At 41.5% G+C, this 12633-nt stretch overlaps 2 protein-coding genes across 4 annotated transcripts in view; one reads left to right on the top strand and one right to left on the bottom strand.

Moving 5' to 3' along the window:
* Positions 1 to 1024: 1024 nt before the first annotated feature.
* Positions 1025 to 3288, top strand: pebp1 (phosphatidylethanolamine binding protein 1). The gene is made up of 4 exons (XM_034118284.1): positions 1025 to 1229; positions 1551 to 1660; positions 2294 to 2394; positions 2856 to 3288. Exons 1-4 carry the CDS (start codon positions 1095 to 1097, stop codon positions 3071 to 3073), a joined length of 564 nt encoding a protein of 187 aa, XP_033974175.1. The 5' UTR covers positions 1025 to 1094; the 3' UTR covers positions 3074 to 3288.
* A 228-nt stretch (positions 3289 to 3516) lies between these two features.
* The window catches only part of taok3a (TAO kinase 3a), an 80669-nt gene continuing 71552 nt past the window's right edge, over positions 3517 to 12633 (bottom strand). For all 3 annotated transcript variants that reach the window (XM_034118279.1, XM_034118281.1, XM_034118280.1), the window contains 4 exons: positions 12336 to 12575; positions 10728 to 10940; positions 9598 to 9780; positions 3517 to 5559 (listed from right to left, as the gene is read on the bottom strand). In XM_034118279.1, coding sequence (XP_033974170.1) covers positions 5398 to 5559; positions 9598 to 9780; positions 10728 to 10940; positions 12336 to 12575 — 798 coding nt within the window. In that variant the 3' untranslated portion in view covers positions 3517 to 5397. The remainder of the gene's footprint in view (positions 5560 to 9597; positions 9781 to 10727; positions 10941 to 12335; positions 12576 to 12633) is intronic.

Below are 12633 nucleotides of genomic sequence, written 5' to 3' on the forward strand. Positions count from 1 at the left end.
ACCTGTACTTAAATCATGTTTTATAATTGTTTGTGTGATAGATATTATGCAATATTTTAGTGTTTGTTGATTGTTGTGTACCTGCTTGAGGACTGCAGATGGAAATTAGCTATTTGCTATAATCTGGCATAATTGATATCTTCTCTTTTCTGAGATTAATGTATTTGTATGCATGGTCCTTGTTGAAATACATACACAATACATATAAGGAATGAATAGGAAGAAAATGTTGTATTATGTGAGAGTTTTAAGGTCAGTGGCATAGACATCTGAACCACTACAAAGGAGAGAATAGGCACCATTTATGTAACACAAATACACAATTGACTGAAATAATAGGATCAATGAAGTTACATCTTCATAAGACACAAATACACATTCCTTTGCTAAAATGTAAGAAATACTCCTCAATTGACAATATAAAGTAAACAATTATCCTTCTGTTAGACCCCAGTTTCTATAAATGGGATGTCTGGAAACAGAAAGTGTGTTAATGGAGCATGGGCCCTGGAGGAGGGTCAGCCACAGAACAGTGATTGACAGATATGTCAGCAAATCACAATCCAAGTGGCAGAGAAGTGGCAGAGATGTGACAGCGCCCTCTGACGGTCGCTTGCAGCTGGGGCAGTTTGTACCGTTCACGGGTAGTCAGATTGCTCGGAAAAAATACACTTCACCAGCCAGTATTCGGCACATGAACACATACTAAACTTCCCTCTGACTTGACTTGATGAAGGAAAGCCAAAATATGACTTATATAATAATACTACGACGGTGAAAAAAGACAATAAACGTGGTCACGGTCAATGGTAATTGACATCAAAACGATCAGGTGTTGTTTTAACGCTACAGTAGGGGAGTCACTTTAAAAAAAACCTGCTTATATAATTTCGTTCAATACTGATTCATAAAATCTCACATAATGATATTTTTGATTAAGGTGATTAATTGTTCAGCTAAAGACGCTTATTCTTCACTACTGCCTATTTCTCCTAGTAGTACTTGAACGCAGCACTTTTGGCAGGTTTTGTGTTCATGCTTGAACAGCGGTACAGTAAAGTGGATTCAGCAGCAGGAGAACGTCACAGGTCGAAATGCCCGCAGATTTGAGCCAGTGGACCGGGGCCCTTGCCCTGACGGAGGTCGAGGAGCAGCCTGCACAGCCCCTGACCGTTAAATACGACTCTGTGGAAGTCGACGAGCTGGGCAAAGTGCTCAAGCCAACACAGGTTAGTCAGCTATTGTGGGCTAACCAAGCTAACAACCCAGCTATTGTTAACACTGCGTAATTTCTGTGTTTGCTTAAAAGCTTCTGAGCGAACAAGTAGTATTTAGTAGCACAAACGAATGCCCTTTACTTAATTATGTGATATCGGCCTGGTTGCAAACAATGAATTGGGTTAGATAATGTGTCCAGCGTGTTTGCAGCTGTAATAGACGGCGAACAGCGCCTTCTAGCGGATGCAACGCTGCTAAAGCTAAGGCATCGAAACATCCAAATGTTTATTGAAGCACCAGTTTTAATAATCTCCCCCCTTTTGCGCCTGCAGGTGCAGAATAGACCCTCCTGCATCGAGTGGGAAGGATGTGACTCCAGTAAGATGTACACCTTGGCCCTGACCGACCCTGATGCTCCCAGCAGGAAAGACCCCAAATTCAAGTGAGAAGAGAAAGAACACCTGTCACAAAAATACAGTAAACTTATTAAAAATGTACTAAATATGTCGACAGAGTTGCATCCAAATAGCTTATAATTGATGTGATAACGAAAATAACATAATTGTGAAAATGTGCCAGTAATGGTAAGGGAACACATCATTTGAAGTACTTGTCAAACAAATATTAGTATTTATTTTGTAGCTCCATAAGGGCTAGAGTAGTACCTAGCCCATAGTTTACTATGTGCTAGTAGGTTTATTAAAAACAATAAAGAGTAATTAGATCATTTTTAAAGCAGTATTCACCACATCTTAGATCATCATGTCAAGTGGGAAATAAGTATTTTTGTGTACGTTTTTGTGCTTCTCTTATTTTCCTACGATACTGTTATGATTGGCTGTGAATAAGAAAATATGAAGGACAGACCATCTATTTATATATTTATTTATTTTTGTTGAGAAAGGGGCAGGTAATATAAGATTATTTTCTTCTCCCTACTCCTTTTCGGGTATGGTGTGTTTATAGCGACATGTTTTGTGAATAATTGTTATACATTAAGTTGTGCATATACCATGAACAGAATAAATACAAATGAAATGAATTCATAAATATGTATTTTTGTCTTTCACTTTAGGGAGTGGCATCACTTTCTGGTGGTCAACATGAAAGGGAATGATGTTTCCTCTGGCTGCGTCTTGTCTGACTACGTGGGCTCTGGTCCTCCCAAGGGAACAGGTGAGAGAGAAGGAAGCTTAGAGAAAAGCTTTAGCATGAAGGCGGTTTTCAGAAAGACCTGTTAAACCTGCTGTTTGAATAACGCATTATTGGATGGATTAGCTCTTTTATAATGTCCTATATATGGGGTGAAGTTCAAAAAACAAAATGTCTCTACACATCAAGACTTTTGCTTGAAAATAGTCTTACACACAGGGCAATAAACTTTACTTTCCACTGGTCTGTTTGTGTAGAAGTAATGTTAAGATTAAATAAAAATGTCACAGATGATGGACATATGTCTGTAGCAACCGGTTTTGTAGTGAGGCCAGTCTATGAGTGAGGCACATCTACAGTCTTCGCCATGGTTAATCTTGAACAGTATCTGCAGCCTTGCATCAATAATTTACTGTTTTAGCATATTATTTTCCAGCAGAACTGTAACATAATATTTTAAACCTGGACCTTTGCCCCCCACCCAGGCCTCCACAGGTACGTGTGGCTGGTGTACGAGCAGCCGGGCAGCCTGTCCTGCTCCGAGCCCCTCCTCACCAACCGCTGTGGAGACAACCGTGGCAAGTTCAAGATCCAGAGCTTCAGGCAGAAATACAGCCTGGGAGACCCGGTGGCGGGGACCTGTTACCAGGCAGAGTGGGACGACTACGTCCCCAAGCTGTACGAGCAGCTGGCTGGGAAATAGGTGAAAAAAACTTGACCCCATAGTGTTCAGCACTTAGATTTCCGATACGAGTTGCCATTCTTGCAGGAAGCAAAAAAAACATTACAGGAACCAAACATTTTGTGTGCCACCTTAAAGTATTTTTCTTTTCCCACTGATGCCTATAAATGCTGTGACAAAAAACTCTCAATGATGTCAACTGCACTCTTCTGCAATAAAACTGTTAAACAGTGAAATGGTTGCGTTATCCTTTCTAATGTTTTATTATCCTGTAAGGGCTGATAAATGTTTAGAGACCAGTTTGGCCAACTTGAATCCTACATTACACCTTAATATTAATAATATAAAAATATAGTTTACATTTAAAATGTGTTCTATTGATATCTCAGTAGGTAGAGCAAGGAGCATAGATTTCTTTTTTGGAGGTGGTTACATTTGGCAACTCAGTGAGAAAAGGAGCAGTGTGCAGAAAATACAAGATCCTTTACTGTGTTTTTTGTCAGCAGTTACAATATACACACATTTGGGCTGGGGCAACTAGGACCTACATTTAGGTCTTGGCCCCTATTTCTCTTTAATCCAGGGGGTTACTTTCATTGCTGTTTGGTCCACACAAGCTTGAGGTCATATGTCATATCATAACTTACCTTCCAGGAATCATTTTGTGGAACAGCAGAGATTATTAGTTAAGTGTAATGCAGTCATGAGTAATCATCATGACCTTAGCTCGGCTATCAAACAAACGTTTGGTGAACTTTGTTCTTTGTAACAACCGGTCTTAATATTTGTATTGATATCTCATTGTGCATTTATCAGCCCTACATTACAGTAGCTGGAAATCAGACTCACATTTTTTTTCTCATTTCATTTGTATCTTGAAAAAAAGATGCAAAGGCCTACATTACAATGGAGTAGTTGCCGCTGGATTTCATACTCATTAAACGTTTTCTTTAGGTAGATTATATAAAACTGTGCACAGTGTAAGTGATGAAATGTTGAATACTTGACCAACCATGTTTCCAGTTAGGTGTTCAGATAAGAGCTCTTCAGCTGTAATGTGTGTTGTCAAGATTTAAGATGAAATGTAAAACTTCTTTAACAATCATCTTTTTGCTGTTATACACAGTGAATATGATTGCTATGAGTAATTCATATTAAGGCATATATATAACAGCACACCCTTAGTTTGTGTGATGAGCACTTTATTTACAAATATAATTAAAAGCTCTGACAGATTCATGCTTTCTTTTAACCTGGAAAAAAAATTAAAGTGCATGCAATAATAAAGCATCATACTGGTCTGGTTTATAAGAAAATACACAGCTTGGGAGTTGTGTAAAGCAAAACAAAAAGGTAAAGAAAATCAGATTGATACATGGCTGAACCTCAAATACTATCTGAGGAGGGGGGAGGGAAAAAAGCGGCTTTAAAAATTCTTTTTTGATTTGAGTGACAGTTAAAATACAATACGAAAATAAGTAAAAGCTCTCCATAAATCCTTCTATACACAAAGTACAAGTCCCCCCGCCCACCCCATGAAGCCCTTTGTGCTAGCTGGGAGTTGGAGTTTATTATTATTATTCACATTGGCTGCCAGTGCAGAGAAATCAGTCAGTTCCAGTACCATGATTCAAGCTCCCCTCAGTAAGGAAATTCACCCGTCACAATTATAATGAGCGTACCTGTATGTACACGATTGTGCGCGTATCAAATTATTCAAATTTCTCATAAAAATGTCCAGGTGAATAAATACAAAAAAGTGTTGAAAGACGCGGTGCAGACTGACGGCTGCGGAAGGATCAGCTGTTTGATTTAGCGCTTTTCTTATTTTGCATCACTTGAGACCCCAAAAATCGAACTAAGCAAAAAAAAAAAGAAAAAAAGACCACCTTGCAAAATGCATGTGTGTGTATGTCGCTCATCCGACCGCCCTCGTTTTTCTCTCCCTCCTTCTCTCGTCTTCCACTTTAAAGTCACAACAAAAGTGTCATCATTGCACAAGAAACAAGAAACACCGTGACTACGTTATCATTGGTCTTACACAAAACATGACAACTACAGGAAGTTATCCAGCATATTTTTTTTGGCATCTTGTGACACCACGAGAGGCAAGGAGGGGGAGGAAGTTCAGGTGGGTTTGGGAGAAAGAGGTGGAAAGGGGGGGGGCAATAAAACCTGCCATCCACTTCGTCTGAGCGCCCCCCCCGGAGAACACACTGAATTCTGGAGTGGGTATTTTCTTTGTGTCTGTGTGAGGGCGTCAGCAGCTGTGAACACCTGCACTGTCAGGTAGAAGGAGAGGGGGGGGGGGCAGTGAGAGACGGCAGCAGGGGGGTCTCAGCCCCTCATCTGTAGTCGTCCTTGGGGAGGTCCAGGGTGCACAGGTTGCCGAAGCCCAGCCTCATGCTCTCCATGTCGAAGGCGTCGGTCTCGCGGTCCTGCCGCTCCAGAAGGTGCTTGATGCGGTCGGTCCTCTCCTTCTGGATGGAAACCAGCTCCTCCTCGATCTGAGGGGAACACAGGGGGGCACGCAGGGTTCATATATTGGAGGACACTTTAATACAAATAAAAAAAATACAATTTGTCTGTCGAAACTGAAGGTACATTGAGGCAGGTGAAGTGGTGTTTTGTACTCGGATAAAAAAAACTTTCGGGGCATCTTCTATCCAAGGTTGAAAACAAAACAAACACAGTTATGTATTTGATGTTCTGTACAATCTTAAAAGAGGTAGAAACAATATTTTATCAGTGTCTCAAATTGATATAAAGCATCTTTCCTCATCGGGTCAAACGGATGACTTGTGTGCGTAAGAATAGCGTGAGTGATACTAAACATATAACATATGACTCAATATGCAGTAAATGTCCCAGTAAGACATATCAGATATCCAGCATGAATACAAAACCAGGCCCTGTAATAATATATATTTGTATATATAATATCTGCATGTATATTTTCTATTTCAACATGTATATTTTCTATTTTATTTTATTTTATTTCTATTCTTATTTTGTAGTTTTGTTTTATTGTAAAATGCCTTGTCTATTATGCTGCTGTAACAAAAACAATTTCCCAATTTAGGATCAATAAAGTACTTTCTATCTATCTATCTATCTATCTATCTATCTATCTATCTATCTATCTATCTATCTATCTATAATACAACCACGATCAATGGGGTTAATAACCCACAATGGGGTTGTGAAAGTCAAATCATGTGATGTGAGAAAAGTCTACACCGGGCTACGGTAGGAAAACAACCATGAGTGAACAACCTCAGCCATAGCAGATAGATGATTGGAGAAATATCACTAAACTAAACCCAAGATTAGGAATATAGTATATTTAAATCAGTTGTCCAACACCCATCAATGAAATACATAGACCTCAAATGTAAACAGTGTGTGAGTTGAGTATTGTTCTCTGGCCAAATACTTTTAAGAAAGAGGCGGGCTTAAGTTGTCCTGAAGAGTGCAACAGGAAAGTAAAAGAGACACCTTTCAAGAATGATCTGCACACGCCTGCACAGTCCTGACGCAGAGGTGATGTAATGACACAGTTTTAAGGAATGTTAAGGGACTATTTAATGGCAGTTCTGGGAAATAATCTGTGTCTTTAAAAGGTTTAATATTTTGTGGTTGGTATTTGTCAGAGGCAGATGCAAATAAATACATGCAGGTGTTGTGTGGTTTAATACATCTCAGTCTGAACCGCAGCCTCTGATACAGTCCTTTCAAAATGCTGTGATTATAACAGGATGGTTGTGTACGTCTTCATGACACTGCAGAGTTGTTCCCTCTCTTGTAGCTCTTTTAAATCCTGACTAAATGAGGAATACTACGGTATGCGTCACTTGATGCAGTGTTTTGTCCTGTGCGGGTGTCAGTGTGTTAAGTTGTGTTACTCAGGATCAGTCATGGCAGGAGTTATGTCTGCTGGGTGTCTCAGATGACCTCAGCACACACATCCACAGGTGCAGACAAAGCACTGCATGGCGCAATACGGCAACTACTGAGCATGCACGGAAAACTCCCGACTCCTGACCATGAGCCGAACCGGAGGACAATAGTGCCTCGGAAAACCATGACATCATCCCGGAGCCAGCGAGCAGATCTGGAGCCAGCCAGGAGAGGGCGTCAGACCCCCGTGCAGAACTGGACCCCAGAACTGGATCCTGACGGCATCGCAAATGTCTCCCTTTGTTGTCGGAGTGCTGTCTACTAGACTGTGGCGACGATGACGTCGGTCACTTTGGAAACAAGTGTAGTTCTAATCTCATCACATGTGGTTGGCAGCTTGTGTTAAAAGTCACGGAAAATAAGAATTTAGGAGTGTCAGGACACAGCTTGATAAAACTGGGTCAAATACATGCATCGTAATTTAGAATGAAACAAAGTATGAAAGCTAGGTGCCAGCTTGCAACACGGGTGCTGATGTCATAATTAATACTTTATAAGTGTTACAAAATAAAAGCATAGAAACGTCCCAATTGTATGCACGTGAATATCCAATTAGGACACATAAAACAAGCTATAACGTTAACTGTATTAATTGTGCTTTATTATAAAACAGACGAAAATGTCGTAGTGAGAGAAACACTCTGTTGTCTAGAGATTTCATCACCATTAGAGGTGCGTGGGAGAGAAATGGTTGTCAGCTCCCGGCAGGAAGGCATGCCGCTGTCACCCCCACCTGTGGTGAAGGGAATCTGTGTGTGTGTGTGTGTTTGTGTGTTTATCTATGTGTGTATGTGTATATGTATGTAGGATGCAGGATGGTGTCATTATGTTAAAAATGAGTGACCATTTCCTCAACAGTGTCCTTTTTAGGGCGTATTTAACTGATCTATGAGGTGAAAGGCTTCGAAACGAACGGTAAAGGTTTTTAGAAGCTTGCTACTTTCATTATTGGCAAGGTACTGATTTATTTGGTAGTGGTAGCATGTAATAGGCCAGCTAATGGACAGTGAGCACGTCAGGGTCTGTCTTTTCCCCGTTCAGAGACCCAGGTCATCGCACGCATCTCTGCTTGTCTAGCTGACATCTCTCAGTGGATGTCTGCTCGCCACCTCAAGCTCAACCTCGACAAGACTGAACTGCTTTTTCTGCCGGGAAAAGATTGTCCCACTCTTGACCTAACAATCAACATCGGCCCCTCTGTTGTTTCCCCGACTCAGACTGCAAGGAATCTGGGTGTGACCCTAGATAACAACCTGTCCTTCACTGCAAACATCGCTGCTACAACCCGCTGCTGCAGATACACGCTTTACAACATCAGGAGGATACGTCCCCTCCTGACCCAGAAAACGATGCAGGTTCTGGTCCAGGCTCTCGTCATCTCACGCCTAGACTACTGCAACTCCCTCCTGGCTGGTCTACCTGCATGTACCATCCGACCTCTGAAGCTCATCCAGAATGCAGCGGCTCGTCTGGTCTTCAACCTTCCTAAATTCTCCCACACCACACCGCTCCTCCGCTTCCTTCACTGGCTTCCAGTAACTGCTAGAATCCACTTCAAGACACTGGTACTAGCATACCATGCTGTGAATGGTTCTGGCCCTTCCTACATCCAGGACATGGTTAAACCATACACCCCAGCACGTGCACTCCGCTCGGCATCAGCCAAACGGCTCGCTGCACCCTCACTGCGAGGGGGACCCAAGTTCCCATCAGCAAAAACACGTCGGTTTGCTATCCTGGCTCCAAAATGGTGGAATGAGCTCCCCATTGACACCAGGACAGCAGAAAGCTTACACATCTTCCGGCGCAGACTGAAAACTCATCTCTTTCGACTCCACTTCGAGCGATAGAATTACTAACAAAGAATTACTAACAAAGCACTTACATACTAACAAAGGACTGCTTATCTCAAGTAGTTGAGTAGCACTTGAAATGTTTTGGCTCTATGAAACCTGATGTACTTATATGATTCTGTTTTCTTCAAGTTTGTATCTTCTTGGTCGAATGCACTTGTTGTAAGTCGCTTTGGATAAAAGCGTCAGCTAAATGCAATGTAATGTAAAGTAATGTAATCAATATATATGTCAAGCACTTTGTTTGAAGCCTGTGAGGAATTTAATTACACGTAAAACGTGTAAAAGGAAGTGCACCAACATTAAATTGCTTCTTGGTCCTAAAAACTCTAATTTTAAACCGTATGTCTTTTATTTTGAAGTCTTAGGTTCCATCCTGTCTGTCTGTAGCACCTAAATTGCTCCAAAACTTTGATTTGTATTAATCGTTATTCCTGTAGAACAATTGGACGTGTGTTGATACTCAAACTGGTGGGGGTCTTAACGTTTTTTTTTTTTTTTTTTTTTTTACACGAGGTAACTCTTTTCTCTAATTTATTATTATTTTATATATTTTTATATATTAATGTAAATAAATGCTTTGAAATGATTGTAATTTTAAGAAGAAGTGTGAGAAACATTTCCTCTGTTGTGTTTCATTTAGGTTGTCAATATTGATCACCTGCCGTCAATCTAGAGTCGGTCCTGCAAAGAAAAGAAAGTGTCCTTTAGAGTGACGAGTGTTTGGTTCACCTTCTGCTCCAGGTGGGCCCGGCGCAGCGACACCTTCTGCTCCAGCTTCTGCAGCTCACGCTCGTGCTGCGCCTCGGTCTGCATCTTGATCTTGCTCTGGTAGGCGTTCAGCAGCTCCATCTCCTGCTGCAGCTGCTGCCTCAGGGCCTGGCACTCGGCTTCCTGGGCCTCGTCCAGACGCAGCTGACAGCCCACCATAGACCCAACAGGGGGGGGGGGGGGGGGGGGGGGGGAAGGTGTGGGTACATTGATAAGACCCCCAGAAAAAAGAGAAAGAAAGAGGGAATAGAGACAGAGGAGGCAGAGGGCAACGGGGGGAAGAAAATGAAAGGGTGACAGGGACAAGAAGGGGAAGGGGTTTAAAATAAATACAGAGAGATTGTAAAGGAAAGGGAGATAGAAAGAAAAGGGGAGGAGAGGAAGACGGGATAAGGAGAAGAGAAAAATGTAAAATCGTGAGCAACAAGTGGAGAGAAATACCTCGTAATCCCTTCAAAAAAAGTTTACATTTCGTATCCTAAACTGTGGTGTAAAGTAACTAAGTACATTTACTCAAGTACAGTACTTAAGTACAATTTTGATACTTTACTTGAGGATTTCATTATTTTGTTACTTTGTATTTCTACTCCAGTAAATGGTTTACTTTTACTCCACTACATTTATTTAATACCTTTAGTTACTTAACAGATTTGGATTAATGATGTGAAATATAATCAACCCTTAAATCAGACTTTAGTTCCACCTGGAGTAAATTCACAAGCTACCCTGCAGTATGCAAAGTCATTACAACTAGCTGCACCTTTACCAGCTTTGAGAACACTTTAATGATCAATCATTATAATCAAAACATATAATATATATTAATCTGAAATGGACCAATCTGCATAATGAGTACTTTTACTTTTGATACTTTAAGTATATTTTTATGCCAATAATTGTCTTCTTGTACTTGAGTAACATTTTGATTGCAGGCCTTTTACTTGTAACAGAGTATTCCAACACTCTGGTACTTTGACGTTTACTCAAGTACAAGATCTGAGTACCCTTCCCACCTCTGATCCTAAATATTGCTTCCTGCATTTAAAAACCAAACTCATTAGAAAGCAGCGTATGGTTCTCCCTGCGCTCACCGCCTGCGTGGCCATCATCTCGTTGATGCTCTGCTCGTACTGCTCAGCCAGGATGGCCAGCTTGCGTGTCTGCTCGTCCTTCAGAGCCTTGAGCACCGTCTTGTGCTCGGCCTTGGGCGTCACCTCCATCTGGTGGTGGCGCAGGGCCTTGTACTGCTTGGTCTGAACCTTGCATGTGTCCTGGAACTGCTTCTTGATCTGCAGCTCCAGAGCCTGGTGGAGGGGACAGAGACAGAGAGGAGAGGCTATGAGGGGGGGGGAGGTCAGCAGGTTAAAGAGTATTATGTTTTTATTTCAAGGTTTGCTGTTGTTCTCCGTCCTGGGTCGAGCCCTGAGAAATCCTGGGTCGTGCCTCAGAGTAAGTAAGTACATTTATTTTGAGGTACTTGTACTCTACTTGGGTATTTCCATGTTATGCTACTTTATACTTCTACTCTTCTTCATTTAAAAGGGATATACAGCTCTGGAACAAATGAAGAGACCACTGCACAATTATCAGTTTCTCTGGTTTTACTCTTTATAGGTATGTGTTTGAGTCAAATTACTCAGTAAAATTACACAGTAAAATGCTACCTGATGCAAAAATACTATCTAGAAATGTCACATGAATAAATATAATTATATACACTCATAAAGGCCATTTTCTGCACAATGTTTACTTCTACTTACTTAAAGGGGACCTATCATGCAAAATGCACTTTGTACGTCTTTTATACATGAATATGTGTCCCCGGTGTTCCAGGGAACTCACCAAGTGTCAGAAAACACAACCCTCTCTATTTCCCTCCATACCCAAATCTCTAAAAAGGGGCTGCAACGGATCTGATAAAAACTGATCCAGATTTGAACACGTTACTGACGTCAGGACGGTGGCGCTACGGCTATTGGGCCAACTCCACCAATCAGGAGGAGACAGCCACGGCCATTGCCGTTCGAAAGCGCTGGAGACGCTGTAGTACATATGCCAGGCCAGTAGATGGTGCTGTTCTCACAGAATCTGCCCTTGCAAAAACAGAGCTAACATTTTTCAAATTGAGTGAAATGAGGCATGGCTAAAATGCATGATCTGTTTGGTATTTTGAAAAAAATAAAGTATAAATATGCCTGATATAGGTATGGTCCTACATTATATTATTCAAATATAGCATGATAGGTCCACTTTAAGACAATTTTTCTGAAAATACAATTGTACTTTTACTTAAGTAGGTTTTAAATGAAGGACTTTTACTTGTAATGGAGTATTTTGACAATAATGTATTGGTGCTTCAGCATCTGAACCCTTCTCCCACCCCTGCTGAAGTTTAAAGGTTTAGAAAAGCCGGCGGCAAAGATCCCTCTGCGTTATCCTCAAGAGCAGATGACACTGAAGTGACTCTCAGAGATGACACATTTAGTGTGTTCTTTCACCATTTTTTCCAACTAATTCATTACATCCACATTGCATCACTGCTTTCTCAAAATCTTTCCAAAGATAGAGACGTTGCTCATTGCTTGCGCCATCTTAGAGGTGGATCCAATTTGTGATTTCAAAGACTTATGAAAAAAATGCATCATTAAAGCACCTGCGACAATAACCACATCTTTGAAAGAGTTTTTTCCCCGACTCACTTTGAGGTTCTTGGGCTGCTGCCGGAGCTCCAGCACGTGTTTGCGGTGGAGTTCTCGCTCTCGCCGGTTGTTGTACTCGATCTGGTTCTCCAGCTCCGTCTGGTGCTGCAAGCGGATCAGGTCCATGCGCAGCTTCTGCAGCGTCTTCAGCTGCCGGTGCTCCAGCTCCTGCATGGACTCGTCGTGGCGGATCAGCATGGCGTGCTCCATCTCTTTCTGGGTCTTCTTCTTGTTCAGCTCCTAGGAGACATGCAGGAGGAGAGGGCAATGATGTAGCAGCAGGTGCTATTGGTGAACC

Source organism: Trematomus bernacchii, unplaced genomic scaffold (genome assembly GCF_902827165.1).
Source record: "Trematomus bernacchii unplaced genomic scaffold, fTreBer1.1, whole genome shotgun sequence".
Lineage (NCBI taxonomy): Eukaryota > Metazoa > Chordata > Actinopteri > Perciformes > Nototheniidae > Trematomus > Trematomus bernacchii.